General features: G+C 41.8%; 1 protein-coding gene and 1 long non-coding RNA gene across 5 annotated transcripts in view; one reads left to right on the top strand and one right to left on the bottom strand.

Annotated features, from left to right (window-relative positions):
- ATP8A1 (ATPase phospholipid transporting 8A1) overlaps positions 1-18,299 on the bottom strand; it is a 231,171-nt gene that overhangs the window by 67,267 nt on the left and 145,605 nt on the right. For all 4 annotated transcript variants that reach the window (XM_044224040.1, XM_044224041.1, XM_044224043.1 and 1 more), the window contains one exon: positions 3,669-3,841. In XM_044224040.1, coding sequence (XP_044079975.1) covers positions 3,669-3,841 — 173 coding nt within the window. The remainder of the gene's footprint in view (positions 1-3,668; positions 3,842-18,299) is intronic.
- Positions 15,379-16,193, top strand: LOC122889139. The gene is made up of 2 exons (XR_006380819.1): positions 15,379-15,446; positions 15,975-16,193. It is a non-coding gene; the product is annotated as an uncharacterized LOC122889139 (long non-coding RNA).

Genomic DNA, 18,299 nt, shown 5'->3' with positions numbered 1-18,299 from the left:
GTCTATAACCTGGAAAACTTATCAGAAACTCCTCTGACATTAGATGTATTATTTCCTATGAAACTTCTCAGGTGGTCCAGAAGTAAAGGGGCACAGAAGTAAAAAAAAAAAAACAAAAGCTACACGGTATCTCTAAAAATAGAGTACTTGGAGCGCCTGGGTGGCTCAGTGGGTTAAAGCCTCTGCCTTCGGCTCGGGTCACGATCCCAGGGTTCTGGGATCAAGCCCCACATTGGGCTCTTTGCTCAGTGGGGAGCCTGCGTCCTCCACACTCTCTCTGCCTGCCTCTCTGCTTCCTTGTGATCTCTGTCTGTCAAGTAAATAAATAAAAAAATAAAAATAAAAATAGAGTACTTGCTGGGCTGATAAAGAGAGATTTCATTTTCCTTGTTGGGTTTTCCATCCTTAAAAAAATTAGAAAAAGTTACTTGAGGTATGACATGAAACCTTCCCTTTGTAAACCAAAACCAGGACTCCAAAGCACTGAATAATTTTGGAATGGGGGGGATTATTTCTGTCTCTGAATAATCTCTTCAGAAAGTGGTGGGAAGAGAGGTAATGACTATCGACTGAGAACAGCTGTTTTTTTCAATTCAGCCCTAGGCTCTGGAGGGAAAACGTTCATCCCCATAACTATTAGGCAAACACCGAAAACTGCCTTCTGTCCTTTACGCCGATCATGTCAGGGAGGAAAGTGGCTGATGTCATCCTGAAGATGGAACTAATTTCGAGATCCTCATTATCCATTATGGGAAGGCTTTCCCCTCCACTCCCACTCTAGCTGTGGCAAAGAGAAGCCTGCCGCAGACAGCAGACTTGGAATTCTCTTCACGTGAGGACTGACCAAAGGTGGGAAAGTAGTTGGAGGAGAAAACCCAGAAAGTCAGGATGAACACAAAGTTGGGAGACATCACTGTATTTTGAAATAATATTCACTATTTATCTGGAGTGTCTGTTCTACTGGAGGAAAATAGAGAATTTCCTGCGGCTGGGAAGTCTGTAATCCTCTGAGAAGCCTGGAGTGACACTTGCATTTAAAGGTAAAGAAAGATATGTGGAATTGCCCACCTATTCCTCACAAGCGACAGAAGCATTATCATGGAAATTGTACTTCAAGGTCAGTAGGGTTAAATGACAAGAAAATGGTCTGTGCCAGCAGTTTAAATGCCAAGAGGCACCGGGCCAAGAAGGCGTACAGACATGACTCCAGCACTGGCACTGATGTAATTACGGGCTTAGATGAATTGTCAACCCCAGACCGGAAGATGAACCACAGTCCTTATGGGAAAAGAGAAAGGAGGAAGGTAATTAGAAGAAAAAAGCTGAGGAAAGGTATTTTCCTTAAAACAAAAAACCAAACAAAAAAACCCCAAACAATGACAAACCCTAAAACTCGAAAGAAAATCCAGTGTCTACCTAGGGACCTTCAGGTCCTCGAACATGCATAAAAGAGGACGGAGGGAGGAAGGGGCCACACACATCTTTATAGGGCTCAGTTCTCGAGCTGCTCTGCATGTGCGCGGTAGAGTGTGACTCCCTCCCAGGGGCCCGGGCCTGGAGGAGCCCCCGGGGTCCATGTGACTTGTGAGCATCCAGAACAAGGACCTCGGGAGGGGATTTCACAAGCGCGCAAACATATTTTTTCTCCCTTGACACTGCTTTCTACTTCTCTCCCTCTGCTATTGTTTAATTTTGTGGTTCCACTTTTGAAGAATGGTGGGAGGTGCCGTGTTAAGCAATGCTCTAAGAATGAGACTCAGCTGCAGTGACTGTGTTAGGATAACCGGCCTCCCACATCCATCAAAGCAACTGTGAGTCTACTTAAAATGGGGGGTGGGTGGGTGGGGGGAAGGAGACATGGAGGAGAGCAGGCAGGAAGCCTTGTGCAGCCTTGTATGTGCAGTGTCTCTGCCCAGCACGCAGTAGGTCCGGCTCCGGCACGGACTCAGGGAATAATGGATCACTGTATCAAAAGAGCTTTGGATTACAGTGGGTTTACAAACAGGAGCCAGCCCGCATAGCACTGACTGTGCTTTGGAGCAAGCTTTTGTTGATCTTCGTGATCCCATTAGTGAAAGTGATTAAATAACCAGATCTGGCACAGTTATCCTGATGGAAGTGTGTCAGAGTTGAACATTCCTAAAACTTGATCAGCAGAGATTAGTAAGGAATCAAGAAACGTCCCTGGAAAAGCAGATTTTAAAAAGCATGACAATATCAGAGTGCAAATGAGATCGTCAAGGTAATTTCCAATTCTTTCTTCACGATTAAGCAGACAGCCTAATTATTACTGATACTAAATATGTGTGTACAGGGGACCCTGGGTGGCTTAGTCGGTTAAGGGTCTGCCTTTGGCTCAGGTCATGATCCCAGGGTCCTGGGATCAAGTCCTGTGTTAGGCTCCCTGCTCAGTAGGGGAGTCTGCTTCCCCTCTGCCCCTCCTGCAATTCATACTCCCTCCTCCCCGACCCCCGTCAAATAAAGCCTTTAAAAAAAAATGTGTACAACAGGCTCTCCAAGAGCTCTATGGTAACATTTATGAACACATGCTACAGTGAAGAAAAATAAATGACTGAAATAATATGGGTTCCTACAATAAGTAGATTTTAACTCTCTATAATTTTATAGGTTAAAATGATGCTTTATAAAAGGTACTTATTAAGTTTGGTTGAAATTATATTTCACAAAGTGTGTTCCAATGGAAATTCAGGAAATATCTACAAGGCATGGCTTAAAATGTGAAGACAAATCATATACAGGATATTTCAGTGAATAAGCCCAGACCAAGAGGGTTTAAAAAGCATAACATTCTTTCATCAGTAAATGTATTTTTAAAGATAATAATAAAAGCAAATAGAAAAGTTTTAACAATAATGTTAAAAGAATAAATTCTGGGAAATTCTTCAGAAGCCCTGCTAAGATTTTGTCTCCTGGGCTGGGAGTGGGGGGTACGGGGGGACGGTGGAAGCAGCTGGAGACACTGCCACCCCAGACCTGGTGGGACCAGCCAGTAAGGCTCTCAGTAAGTGGATGGCAAAGAGGAAAAGCCTTAGGTTTCACAGTCAAGCTGAGTTATGAACACATTTTAAATTTTAGGAAGACAAAGTGTGAACAATTTCTACAAAGATATGGGGAAGATTCTTTGATGAGAAGTTCAGGAAGGACTAGAGCTAAATGGATTATGAAAATGTAGTTCTATGGATTAAGACTTTATAACTCAAAACAGATTCAAATTAGGAAATAGGCAGTATTATCAATTAGAGGAAAGAGGAATGCATGGTCAAGAAATAGTCTTCAGGAAAATGACTCAGCATTTAAGTTAAGTCAAGTCCTCCAAGCAGGCTCCAAGACTGATGTGTAGAAAACAGAACTCTTAATAGAAGTAACCTTAGATGGAAATGAGGGAAATAACGCAACTGGAACATGGGATGGCAAGAAATCTATTGATTCGAATTATGAACAGTAATTCCTAACCATCAGTAGGACTCATTTAAAAAAACCTGCTACTAAATTCTATTTGAGGTTATGAACCTTGAGTCTTGAGTGAGTGAGATAATAACCTGACAGTGACGAATTCTGGATAGAAAAACTTTGAGGAAGTTCACAAATCAAGAACTTGGGATAGAGGTGCTGTTTACTGAAATCTCACAATATTCAGGCGAACTTACCTGCAGCAAATAACGGCTTTGCATGACAAAGCCAAGTCCAGGAAATACTGTCTTACTCCGAAAGTTAAGGCGTACTTGAGGGTTTTCCCATCAATAATAAGAGCAAAATCATTCTCTTTTCGAAGAGCATCACCAAGGGTAGTGCAATGGCGACTGAGCGTTTCCCTCGTTGCCTGCAAAATCAAACAAAAACACCCGCAGCGTTTACTTCCGTGTGTTGTACTGAGATGCCCTGAGTATGTTCAGCAACTACACTTAGATCTTCTTAGTGCTTTATGTTGTAAACTACTTTCACGTAACTCCACTCATTTCATTCTCCCAAAAGCCCCTGAAAGGAGATTGGACAAATGTTATCGGTGAAAGTAAATTACTCTATTAAAGTCACACATCTGTGTCTACCAGGGTTGGGATTACAAATCACTGATTCCTCTGCGAGTTTGCCCATCCTTTTAACCACACAATCACAATCATGCAAAAATATTTTCAGTAAATTATTTTATTACAAAACAATAACATTGTCCCAATTTATGAACTAGTCAAAATTGTTTAGCCATGAATCCAAGGGAAACGTTGAAGAATATCATTTAAATAACTTACGGGTGTTTTTTCCAGAATTCCTCAATGCTACTGAAACTTAATTTCCAATCACCAAGAGGGGGGAAACGCAGTGTCTATAATCTCTTGCCACTTCACTAAATTGGTTTTTATAAACTTTAATCATGATTTCGTGATCCTGTATTTTATTTGGGGAGGGGGATGTCTGGCTTGGTAATCTTGATGGATCAAATAGAAGAACCCCTTCCATCAATGCAGAGTTCACTTTCAGGTACAATAAAAACATTCAGTATCAAGGTACGCTTTGTTCACCTCAACCATACAGAGAGTTTATACTTATCTTTATCTAGAACTGCTTTCCCAGCTCTTCAGAGGCTGGGAAACGTTGCAAGACATTAAGGTTTTCTCCCCAAGTCCTGCAGACCCTTCCTATAACCTAATAGGGCCAGCTTTCTGTCTTGTAAGAGCCCAAGCACTGTGGAGAAACGAACACTAGCTTTGCACAAAAAGACATAAGGAATGATTCCTCTCTTACTAGAGTTTTGTTCTCAATGCTAATATCTGAGTCTGTAGTTATTTACGTAATATATATATATATATATCATATATAATAAAATGTACCTATAATAAAAATACTTATGTAATATTTTTATTATATTCACGGGAGATATAATTATTGTTTCAACTTAAGAGTGTTACTTCAGTTACTTCATTCACAAAGAGGGAAGAAAAGGCAGAGGTAATTAAAATTTTTATTGGAGATTTTTGAAGGTGTTTCTGCATTCGTATTCAAATGTGGTTCACACTGGGTTTCTGGAATTTCAGGATCTGTTTATCAGAATAATAGAACCATGTTGTACCATAAAGTAAGTCTGCCCAAATTTCCTAATACTGGAACTTCACTTAATGCCTCCCCAGGCCCCCATTACCGACAGTGACACTAAGGACCACCATATAGCAGCTTTCTTTGCAAAATTTTCTGTTTATACTTTACATGGTGTGGGGGAAGAGTGTAGCTTTTTGAATTTATAGGCCTCACCCTCCTATTTCCTGCTAAAGATTTTTGGCCCAAGAGCATTTAAGTAAAGGAGGTGAAAATGTCAGAAAAGTTTTGCCCATGAAATCTACTCATGACAATTTACAGTAGGTTTCTCTAGATTGTCTTAAAAACAAATTTGCAAAGGCTAAATGAACAAACAAGTAAATGAATGAACTGGTAAAAAAAGAAACTTAAAATACTTAGCGCCTACCACGTCCCGGGCATGGCTCTAAGGACTATGCATACACTGAATTTCAGTTAACACTCGCTCGAACCCCACGCGGGAGGCGTCACTGTGAGCCCCATTCTGCAGATGAGAAGCAGGAGACACGACGGGAGTTCCTTGCCCACGAACACTTGGCCACTAAGTGGTGAAATGAAACTCAGAATTAAATTTCTGTGCTCACTTGTCTTTCTCCACGTAATCCAGGGAAAGCAAACCCCACTGGAGACAGTACCGGGCATAGCAAATTATCAATGGAATGCCCACACCAGTCTCTCTGTTGTTTCCCTAGAGCCCTCATCATCATCCTCGGTCTCTGATTTTGTCTTTGCCGCCAACAGAGATTTCTCTTTATAAAACAAATATAAAACACAAAGCACGGCTCTTCTTGTTCTAAAATTTGCCTATGGCTAATCATACAAGAAAGCCCCAGCTCTTTAAAATGAGAGAGCTCTCCACAGTCGAGGCCCAACTGATCTTCATTCATACTTCCCTTCGCAGTCTTGACCCCTTTCTGCTCTCTCTGGCATCCTCTTCCCTGTGGGGTTAGTCTACCACCTTCTAACACAGCTTACCCACCAAGCCCTCCCAGACACACTCCATGGGCCAGGCATAACTCACTTCAGGCCAGCAAGGCCCTCAGCTCCTCCAAGGGAGAGACCCCGTTTCCCCATTCCTCAGCAACAAACACAGTGCCCGAGATGACAAATGCCTGGGAATTACCAATGTAGCCAATGAGAGCACTGATCAATTCTGAGTTCATCCTACTGCTGGCTCTCCAATTCCCTGTCTGTTCTCCCTTCTGATTTGAGAGTGAGAGAAGGACTCTGGGCGTGTGTGTGTGTGTGTGTGTGTGTGTGTGTGTGAAACAGACAGAGAGGGAAAGAGAAGGAGGGAAGGAGGGAGATCTTTCTCTTGCTCCTTAATTTTTGCAAAGAATAATCCGTCACTCAAACCAAGGCACTACGCACTGAATTGTCCCTGTGTTTTGTATGCTTTTGTGCTCACGACTCCTGAGCTGAAAACCTGAAGGAAAACTGAGATGAAATTCAGGAGAACGTCACTGCTCTTTCAAGATCAGCGGCAGAACAAGACTGAAAGTCAAAGGACCCCTGAACTGGCAAGTTCCAGCATTAAGCTCACCCATGGGATGCGGTCCTGTGAACCCCACTCTCTCTCCTTTTGAAGGTGTTCTCTGACACCTTGAAATCGGTTGAGAACTCTCTTATTTGTGGCATCAGTACCCCTAGGTTTCCTTGGTGATTATCACAGGTCTTCAGCAAATCAGAAGGTGTCAGGAAATGTAACAGAGGTAACATTTCAGAAGGGGAGTCGAAAACACTCCCCCTAGAATTCTCTAGCCCGCCCACCCAGAGTGCAAGGTAACAACAAAGCTGCAAACGTTTTCTTATTTTAGTTTATAGCTTTCTTTTGTAAGCAGCTCTGTTGTTGGCTATGTGTTGCCAGTTACAAGTTACATTTTACTCTTATTCATACCGCCAGGAGTATTTTAAAATTATTTTATTTATGAAGGTTTATTGCTTCTCCCCTAAGCCTAGGAGCCATACTTTATGGCCATATTGCATTGAAGCTTATCTCCTGTAGCTAGAAATAAATTTATTACTATATTAGCTGTTACTGTGTTTTCTTTTTGGCTACTGAAGGGGGAAATGTTTAAACATTTAAACTTAGTGACATGTGAAAGTGAAAATATATAAAGGAGAAGCTAAATCAGAAAAAGGATAAAAGACCATAGAGTAGAACAAAATAAAAGCTCTGTATCTCCTTATTCTATAGTCTTATTTGTGGGCTGAAAGAAGGTACGTGTGTGGCTCTAATCAGAGATGGTCTGAACTAAAGGCAATTTGGGGACCCACACAGGCAAGGGGCAAGGCTGGGGTCCAGGTAACTTACCAGGCAGCCATCCAGGTAAGGGAGGGAATGTGGGGTGTGTTTGTGCCTTCCCTAACCTGCGTCCCATGTGCACATTCCAGTCAATCATTCAACTCAACTCACCCTACCCACAGCCCTGCACCTAGCAAAATGCTCATCAGAAGCTCTCAGCCCCTGGACACCCTGCCACGCCTCCCGCCTTGCCAATTCACAACGATGACCAACATTTTCCTCTGTTCTTAAGTCTCCACCACATAGAAGGGAAAAACCACCCCACCCTGAGGACAGGTTCTGCTCCAGCTCTTTCCTCTTGTACATCACATGACATCCGTACTCTCAGCCATGCCCGATGGATTCCATTTTCCTACAGGCTATTCCAGACCTTTTCTTCTCTCCCAGATCCCAAATTCTGCCTTTGTCACTTCAGCAAACATGTACCTACTTTACTGAGAAAGTTTATACGGGAAGAATTCCCTCAACGTTCCTCCCTCAATCTCAAAACTTTACTTCTTTCTCGCTAATCCTTAAGGCAGGGGAGGAATTTTTTTTTTTTTTTTTACTTTGGTCTCCCCCACTTTTCTCTTGCATTTTCACTCTTCCCATGTCATGCTTTGTTTTTCCCTTTTAAGACTATGCACTGACAACGGTGAACAAATACACAAACATGGCTCTTTTTCTCCTGAGTCTTCCAGGTCCGGGGGTCCTACTAGCTTTTGGATTCTCCATATGCTTGTTTATCCTTTTGCAGTGGCATATGATGTATAGTTGTTTATCTGTTTTTATTTCTTTTTCCCTTTGGGACTGAGGCCTCTGAGGAAGGGATGAAATAAAAGCTTTGTAATGAAATAGCAAGCAAATTATTAATGATCGCAGAATACCTGTTGGGAAGTTACAGTGGTTCTTGTGTGACTATTTGAGGACTGCTTTTGCTGATGATAAAACTGTTGCATATCTGGGATGTACCTTCTAAGTGTCTTTTTTTTTAAGATTTTATTTTTAAGTAATCTCTACATCCAATGTAGGGCTCGAGTTTATAACCTCAAGATCAAGAGTTGCATGCTTTGGGGCACCTAGGTGGCTCAGTCAGTTAAGCCTCTGCTTTTGCCTCAGGTCATGGTCTCAGGGTCTTGGGATCAAGCCCTGTATTGGGCTTCCTGGTTGGTGGGAAGTCTGCTTCTCCCTGACCCCCACCAAAATAAATAAATAAAATCTTAAAAAAAAAAAAAAAAAAAAAAAAAAAGAGTTGCATGCTCTGCTGCCTGTGCCAGTCAGATACCCCTTGGATGTTCTTAATTAGAACAAAACCCAAAATGTTAATGCGCTTATCTTCATTTTCTTTTTAAAAGATTTACTTACTTGAGGGAGAGAGCTCCAACAGGGGGAGGGGCAGACGGAGAGAATTTCAAGCAGACTCCCTGCTGAGTGTGGAGCCCGACATGGAGCTCGACCCCATGACCCTGAGATCATGACCTGAGCTGAAATCAAGAGCTGGACACCCAGGCGCCCCTAATGTGCTTATCTTATTATACAGGAAATGGAGAAGAAGTGGTGGTGATGATCTCACACCTCCTTTTGTTTCAACAAATATAAATTGTCCAGTAAAAACAACAGAAGGATGGGGCGCCTGGGTGGCTCAGTGGGTTAAGCCGCTGCCTTCGGCTCAGGTCATGATCTCAGAGTCCTGGGATCGAGTCCCACATCAGGCTCTCTGCTCAGCAGGGGGCCTGCTTCCCTTCCTCTCTCTCTGCCTGCCTCTCTGCTTACTTGTGATCTCTCTCTGTCAAATAAATAAATAAAATCTTTAAAAAAAAAAAAAAAAAAAAAACAGAAGGCACAGACTATTTAGGGATCAAGCCAGTGGGCCCAATAAATAAGATTTATTTGGTTTATAAGAAATATGCCTAGAAAAGAAAAAGAAAGATGCTTGGCAGAAAATTAGACCAGCATAATTCCTCATAAAGATACCTCTGACCAGAAGCCCTTAATGGAGTTCTATTTCAATCTTTAGGAGGTAGCCTGGCAAAACAAGTAACATGTTCTTCTAATACCCTGCAGTAAAATAAAGTAAACCAACGATCTTTAAGAAATCCGAGGCTTGCAGCTTTATGGCAATCTTTTCCATTGCTTTTACATGACTTTTGCCAAGGAAACCCTTGATAAAAACCACACAGGGCATCCTAGACAATGCAATCTGACACAATTTTATAGTGAAATCAATTGAAAGCCCTGATTTGTTTGGAAAGTATCATAGCAGGCAACATGTCACTTTCGTTTTGGCAAAAACCATGCTTGGTACAGTGTGAAGAACCCAGAGGCCAGATGTGCAAAGAACCCGTTAGGCCACAGAAGAACCATGTTTTTGATGGTTGCAAATGTAATGTTGCAGAAAGCACCTGCGTAAAAATGGCCCTTGGCTGTTTCTAGCCTTTGGGTTTTTTTTCCTGATTCCTCTCAGAGATTTATAGGACAGGTAGTCTTACTTGAGAAAATAACCAAGGAACACCCTCATAGAAAATGTGGAAGTATCCCTAAGGAAAGGAAAGTAAAAGCGTTTAGCCTTTGACTAGAAGACTAGTTAGCCAAGTTAACTAGGTAGCCAAGTTAACCAGCAGAGACAAAGTAAAGATTACAGACAAGTAATCCAACATGTAACATCTAACTGTGGTGGTCCCCACCCTGCTCTGCCCTGCGGTGACTTACGGTGAACTGATCTCTTATCTCTCTCTCTCTCCTGCAATGGTATCGTCAGCAAGGCTAAGCCCAAATGGCAAAAATTAAAGGAAAGAAGGATACTCATCTATTCCACAGTAGATGTAGGTGTTTGGGCCTGAATACAAACAACAAGCACTGGGCATTTATATTTCTTCCCGGAAACCTGTTAAAATAGGTGCGGGTCAAATGATAAACCTCTGTTTTAAGGAGAATTCTAGTCCCAGAAAAGAAAAAAATATATATATATCAAGATTCTGAGTCACACCATGACTTTCAGATGCAGTTATTTAACAATGTATTTCATTGCTCTTGGATTTTTTTTTTTTTCCTTCATGAGTTCATCACCGGTTAAGTGCAATAAGCAGACACAATCAGGACTAATGATGAATCACTTAGGGGAGACGCACGGCTCTCAGCTTGGTCAGATGGACTGAAGTGTATGAAGCCTCTACTTCTGACTTGAGCGTAAGCCCTGCAGGTGTCTGTTTTCACCGACTTTCCATAAAAAGGACAAAATGCAAGGCCATGGACGCCTGCAGGAATCCTGCAGGACAAAGGGGGGGCTCTGCTAGAACAAGCTGACTCCCTAGAGGCTGAGCCACTGGAAAATCACTCTCCAAAACTTGTCAGCTGATGTGCAAAGTCACCTGCCAATGCAGAGAAGGCCGGGATTGACGTATAACGTGCAAACGCACGGCTATGAAAAAGCGGGACTGTTTGGGTTAGAAGTCAAGGGTGGCCATGAGGGTTCGCAGGACGCTTCTGGGCACTGATCACATTTGAAGCCAGATGAAGAAGCCACATGGTAAAGAACTAACGTCCCAGAGGCAAGGAGGCAATAATATGGTATCGGAATGGCCCTGTTCTGCCACTTATGGATATCTTTATTCAGGCAGATTACTTAACTTCTTGGCATCAAAATTTTTCTCATTTGTAAAACTGGGTTACTATCTCTTGTAGGGTTAGAGTGGGCAAAATAACTCCTTTACTTGTGAGTCAAGTGCCCTGCCCAGCATGTGGCTCAGAACCGACATCTGAGAAAGACTAGTCCTTTACCTTCTTTTGACCTTAGGTTTAACAGAAGTACCAACATCTGATAAAGATCTCTCAGTGTCAAATACCGTACAACAGTAGTATCATTCAAGGGGTCCCATGGAGAGAATTTTAAATTTCCTTTTGAAATCTCTCATTGGTGGAGTGCCTGGGTGGCTCAGTAGGTTAAGCCTCTACCTTTGGCTCAGGTCGTGATCTCAGGGTCCTGGGATCAAGCCCCACATGGGCTCTCTGCTCAATGGGGAGCCTGCTTCCCCCCTCCCTCTGCCTGCCTCTCTGCCTACTTGTGATCTCTGCCAAATTAAAAAAAAAAAAAAAAAAAGAAATCTCTCACGGGCAATTTTTTTCAACCTACCTTCTGATTGTTGACACTCAACTCTATCAGCTACTTCTATTACATACAAAGTATCTGGAAATCTGCCTTTCCCCTCAACTCTAGAAAACTTAGCATTATCTCTTCTCATACAGCATATAGTTGTTGGTATGTGGTGGGAAGACATACATTTATATAACTAGACTAGATTGCTTTTCTTGATCTCTTATTTTCCGTCTCCAAACTGATACAACTCTTGAGTGGAAAAGAACATGAAAGTTACAGACTGGTTTTGTGTTTCTCTCTCTCTCTCTCTCTCTCTTTTTATATAGATGACCACATCAATGTATACGTTAGATTTAAAGCTTCCATAAAGAACATAAAATTATATACAAGTTACATGGGAAAGCATTGCCTGATACTAGGTTAATACTAGTAATGATACAGAAAACACAGAGGCCATGTTTTGTCGGCATGTTCTTCAAATAATAAACCATAACTTAACTTCACGGATACTGATTTTAATAGCAGAAAAATAAATATTCACTGGGTGGGTGTCTGTGTGTGTGTGTGAGAAAAATCTAACGTGCCAAAGGTCTACCTTTTAAAATCCATAAGTTGAGGCACCTGGGTGGCTCAGTGGGTTAAAGCCTCTGCCTTCGGTTCACGTCATGATCCCAGGGTCCTGGGATTGAGCCCTGCATTGGGCTCTCTGCTCAGCAGGGAGCCTGCTTCCTCCTCTCTCTCTCTCTCTGCCTGCCTCTCTGCCTACTTGTGATCTCTGTCAAATAAATAAATAAAATCTTTTAAAAAAGATAAAAATAAAACCCATAAGTTAATTTAAAATGTCAAAAAAGAGGATATAGATAAAAGTTTTAAGCTCACGCATACCTCATTAGCTGTTTTTGAGTTTTGGGGCCACACCTCATCCTCATTTAAGCCAGGAGGTATTTACAAATTTATGGTCCAATAACATTTCATTCCTTCTCTACTTTTACACTCTCCAAATGTTCACACCCTCCAATTACAAATTAACAGAAAAGTCCAAGGACATTCTCAATAATACATTATGACCATATCAAGTGCAGACAATGTTAGCAAGTTCTTAAAGAGTGAGTTATGACTCCCGTAATAGCCAAGTGGCTAAGCCACTGGGTATTGTTTTTTGACCATGTGTTACTGACTCAGTAGAACACTGGACGTTTCATATATGCCAGCGTAACGTGTAGCTCCCCTCTTTCATCGGCTAGAGGAAGCGGCAGTGAGTTGTAAAAAATGCACGTCTGACAGGAGAGAGACTACATTTATACATAATTGGTCCACTTAGTGTTCATCCCAGCAGGATCCCCAGTCTTCTTGGACACAGTTTTTGACCAAAAACCTTTGGAGTTTTTAAACTCCCAGACTATACAAGAACAGAACCTTAAAAAAACATATTCATATCGAACCAAACTAACAGACGGTAATTTCTCTGAAGTGGATAAGGGCAGACAGAAGGTGAAATCATTAAAAACATATGGTCAAAGAGGTCCTCCTAAACAGCTTAGTGGAAGGCATCCAAGGGAAAGCATTTAATCAATACATATTGCTAAATATAATGGGGGGGGAGCCAAAAAGAAATTCCCATGCTTTGCTGATACACAGATCTGGGCTTTCCAGGGTGGGAGTACATATAAAGCACTGTGACCGAGGAAACAGTCCAATCTCCCAGTAGGGTCATGCCATCAGAAAGGTCAAGGGCTATAAAATGGAGGAAGGTAAGAAGAGGAAGTTGTAGTGCAGAATAAATTGCTCTTGGCCCCTGGGCAGAGGTTTGGGATGTGGGATTATGATAGGTTCCATCAGGCAAATAACTCCTTATGAGACCTCTGGTCTCACTTGGGCTACGCTAGAGAGAGAGGCAGAGAAGTGTGGGATCTCGGTCCAAGGCTGTGTTTCTGTGTCGGGGTAGGGGCACGTAGCAAAAGAGAAACAAATCCCGAGAAAGGAAGGAAGAGTGAAGTAGGGGATATAATTATATAATTTAAGTAGTTTTGTGGATAAAGTCTTTTACCAAAGCTCTCATGGTAATTATTTTAAACCACCACTGAAAGCCTCCTAAACACTTATTTTGAGCTTGGTATTAAATATTCTCTGGTGGCAGCAGGGACTCAAACGCAGAGAAGGAGGAATTCGAGAGGAACGAGGTCGGCAGACATCCAGTCTGTCAGGCTGCCTTCGATTCTGCCAGGAAGAGGCTGCCCAGAATATACAGCCGATTTTTTGAAAATAAGCAAATTACCAAATCAACGGTTTGGAGAAAGTAACAACCCTGGGCCTGTGAGAAATTGTTACCTCACAAAGACAGCCGATGTTGGGCCCATTTTTCCTAATAATTTGAATTAATCGGTGTAGGAATGCAGAAGACCCATTATCTGCAGTATTTTCTCAGTGCAAATCCCAAATGCACACTGATTCTATCATTTCATAGGTACATTCAAAAAATCTTATGTACAATTGTTATAGTAGTAAAATGAAATGTAGAGTCTTTCCCCAATCCCATAAATGCAAGACCCCCAAACACCGCCATTTTCCAGGAGGGCATTCCTCTCTCGGCTACATTTGTAGTCCTGGTCGTGAATGGGAAAGGAGGGAGGGACAAAGTAGAAAACGTGGGGGGCGCCTCCCAGAAAGCTTCCGCCTGTGACTGAGTCTCTGTTGGCCCTGGGAAAGGTATGGTTATTTAAAAAATAAAAAGAAAGAAAGACGGTTTTGGGGCTTTGAGCAACCTAGGCTGAAGCTCAGGGCTCTGCACTTGCCAGTTGCATGAACTCGGAGTCTCCATCTGTAAGTGAGACAGTCCCAGCCCCACAGGAGCAGAGACTAATGTACGCGGAAACCCCCGGCACACAGGTTTCCTCCAAATTGTCAAGCTGATGGTTGCCATGACTCATCAGAAGAAATGGGTGGCAGAGATGCCAAAAAGTCACAAGGTATGGCCCGCTCCCCTCAAAAAATGTTAACAAGCTCTGGGGAGAGGGCAGAGAGACTGGCAAGGAAGCATTGTCTGTAATTCTAGGACCCAGGGAGCTCTTGGAGGATGTTCAGATGTTCAGCCAAGGGGGGAAAAGAAAAGAAAGGAAAAAAAATAAAAAGAGAGAGAGAAGAGACAGATAAAGAATATTCAGGCTTGTGAGTAGGAAAAATTTCTCAAAACAGAATTACTATGAATTTGTGAACTACTTCTCTTAGGGTTCTGCTTCCCCTGCCAAGATGACTGTATTTTGTGTAAGGAAAGGGGCTTATTTCGTTTTTACAAGACCAAACAATTGTGTTTGATGGAACTTGTTCAACCACATACTTCGGCTTTGTGGCAGGCGGTGTCTTAAATCAGAGGAAAGGAGAACAGATTATTTGTTCATATACTATTTTCATTTTTTGTAACTTTTTTTTTTTTTTAAACTAACTCGTTTCTTTCAAATGGAATAAAGTTCGCGTTCTTCGCTGAGACCTACTTGAAGTAAGCAGTGTGCTGGACATTATTACAACAATCGTCCTGCCGTGGGATGTTAGAAAAACCTAAATTTGCTTCTGATAGGGATATAGGAACACCTGAAAAGTTACACTGAGATCTTAACATTTTCAGGCCAAAAAGCTGAAACAGCTTTGCTAGTGGTGAAAGAAAATTCACAGTCCTACAGCTCCCATGCTGGCAGTGCAGGCAAATTCAGTGAGGTTGAAAACCTGCCTGAACTATTTTTCAAAGCAATACAAAATGTATTGTATTGGGCTCGTGGGACACATCAAGACAAAACCTGAAGTAGCCCCAAGTCTCCTTTCTCCCCCTCCTTTTCTGGAGTCAAGTCACTAACTTGCTTATTCTGGATTTCTTTCAGAGGCCATTCAACGGCGGCGGGTTCCCCAAACAGTGAAGTTTGTCTGCATAATGCATAGAAGTTGAACTTAAAAGGATACAGATGACAACCTCTCCATTTACATCCTGAATGCCCTGTGAGTTATATTTGAAGCTTACATGGTGTTAGAAAATCAAATTCAGCTAGAAGAAAAAAAAAAAGAAAAAAGAAAATGAACAAAACCATAAAGGGCTTTATTTTAACCAGGGTGTTGAAAAATATATACTCTTATGCTTGTTAGTCTCAAATGCGGTTAACAATTCATTTTCTATAAAATATATCAGTGAAGAAAAACACCGGTATCTCTAATCAAACCTGGGCTGGCGTGGGGTCATATTCTCAAATTTAGCAGAGACGTTTAAGTGGTGAGAAGGACAGCTGTTCAAAATCACCTCTTTAAAAAAAAAAAAAAATCACTTCTTACATCAGCTGGCAATGAGGACCACCCTCCTTGGGAATAATAATGCTAAAAGAAATAATGATGATGATTATAATAATGGTCTGTATTTTTAAAAAGCTAACTACAGGCTGGTTATTGTCACTAAGTAGTTAGAAGGTACTATGTTTTGTTTAATCCTCACAATGTACCCCAGAGATGGTTGTGATTATTACTTTTGTTTTACAGGAGTAGCGGGCAGCTGAGGCCCAGAACAATCTATTCGCTTACACCCCAGAATCCAAGGACTTCAATCCGTCCTCCAATGCCGTTGGCATCAGAGGTCAAGTTAAAGTTTCAGAATGGGCATAACACTATCTGCCAACTAATATTTTCAGGTGGAAGTGTGATTGTTCCTGTGAAGTCCTCAGTCTGGTATCGAGTACAAAAAAAAAAAAAAAAGCACTTCATAAACATAAGCTAGTGTTTTTCTATTGACGATAACAGCAACTCACAGAACGCTGCAGGGATGGTAGTGTAAGGACCTATTTTATATTTTTATATTTTAGCAAGAGGCTTTCATTGAGGTTAAACAAAAACCTTGTTGTTTAACCCTTAAACTGTCCCTGCTCCCCTTCCCCCAGGGGATTTACTTAAAAACAAGTCCCCAAAACCATCTCCAGGTAACAAAGCCCAGATACAAAGGTGGGTCAGGCCAGGTGGAGACACGGATCAGTGGGGGGACGCATACTGTCTCCCTAGCTACCAAGGAGTATGGCCCTGCCCTTTGGGAGCCTTTTGGGCACCAATCCTAATCAACGTGTAATAGACTGGTTCAAATGTCTACTAGGGTAAATTGTAACTCAGTTGGTCACCTAGCATCACTGTGGAGTTTCCTGCGTGTGTTACAATCTCACTGGTCACCTGTGCGTGGCCAGGCCCAACCGCATGGCCTTTGCCCTTAAAAGCTAGTCTGTGAAACAGAGCAGGGTCACCCTCTCTTGTAAGAGGTGCGGCCCCGAGCGTTCGGTTAGATTCTTGATGCTTGGAGCGAAATAAAGCTTTACTTGACCTTCGCTTTATATCAGTCTCGCTCCTTTAATCACGGACCCGTTATTGGGGGCGTAACAGTAGGGCCCTCTTTTCACGGGAAGTCAGAAAGCCATATTTTCTTCTGGGATCCATTCCCTACTTCCCATGTATCAGGTGCTGACCTCTAGTAATTAGGCTGGATGTCAATGTCTGTTGCAGCAGAGACTACCTAGAAAAACTGCCCGGATGGTCTGAAGGAGAGGTAGGAGAGCTTCTCAGGAGTTAAGCTTGTAAACACTGGAAGCCTTTTGACATTGAGTTCGGGAAATTTACTTCTCCAAGCTCTCTGCATACACATTCATTTAACCATCATTCCTGTTGATTCGATAAATATATAGTAAATATTTTTCTTCTCTGCCCTTTACTTTTATGTGTGTGTGTGTGTGTGTGTGTGTGTGTGTGTGTCCTAGGAAAACCAGACAGTAGAAAGGAGGAGGAAAAACAGTAAGAATGGATGTAAGATCTAGCCCTGCCTTCCAGGACGGATTCAACAACTCTCCACATAAGAGACCAAGGTTAAGGACATATTACGCTATAATATAGAGACTCAGAAAGATTTGTTCTGCTATCCACAGAGTTAATGGCTTAAGAAATTATGGTCTCTTCTACCCACCCTCTACTTGACAGATCAGGATAGTGGAATCAGGATGAAGAGAGATTTCCGTACATTTTGAAAGGCCTTAATTAGACAATGGTTGCTAAAGACAGACTGAGATTCCCTAGTTCTTAGCCCACATTTTTAGACTTTTCCAGTTTCAGCAGACAGACTTTGAACAGATCATGACAGACTGAAGATATGAAAGAGATGTTAGAAGAATCCCTTGAATCTAGGTCATTTAGTGGAAGGGGTTTTTGAGAAGTTGGTGGGATACTTCTTAGGCATGGCTGAGGAATTCTGGAAGAAGTACACTCTACACTCTACCCTTCGAGCCAGTAATTTGAAATTCCTGCCTTTGCAGACCCTTCAGGAAATGTCTCCTACCAAGAACATAATCAGAACTAATAAAAGTGGTTCAAGGTAGCACAATAAAAAATAAAACAAATTATCTGAATGATCAGTTTATTACAAATATCTAATAGATTTTGACCAACTTTAGATGATTTTTTTTCTTTTTAATTTTAGATGATTCTTAAATCTATGAAATTCTTGTTTTCTCAACTCAGAAAAATGTGGTCAAGCTTTCTAAGAAACTCTTTGGCTGACACTGTCAATATTAGACAATAGTTGGTAGGTGACTGAGTGTCAACACCAGTGGGTACTGGGTAGCATGTTAGCAGTGGATGCTGTAGGAAGGAAGCCAGGAATGGGCAGAGGCAGAAATGCTGGTTAGACTTCCATATCAGATCTGTGCCCCAAGACTTTCAAATCCATCTTTTCAACAGTGGTTTGGTTTTATATGTTTATTTAAAGGTTTTTAAAAATGCTGAACAGCCCTTAATTTTTCAAGAAGGATAATTGTATTGAAACTCAAAATGAGCTAA

Source organism: Neovison vison, chromosome 11, assembly GCF_020171115.1.
Source record: "Neovison vison isolate M4711 chromosome 11, ASM_NN_V1, whole genome shotgun sequence".
Lineage (NCBI taxonomy): Eukaryota > Metazoa > Chordata > Mammalia > Carnivora > Mustelidae > Neogale > Neogale vison.
The sequence above is the reverse complement of the archived record's forward strand: the minus strand, read 5'-3'. Positions and strand labels throughout refer to the sequence as shown.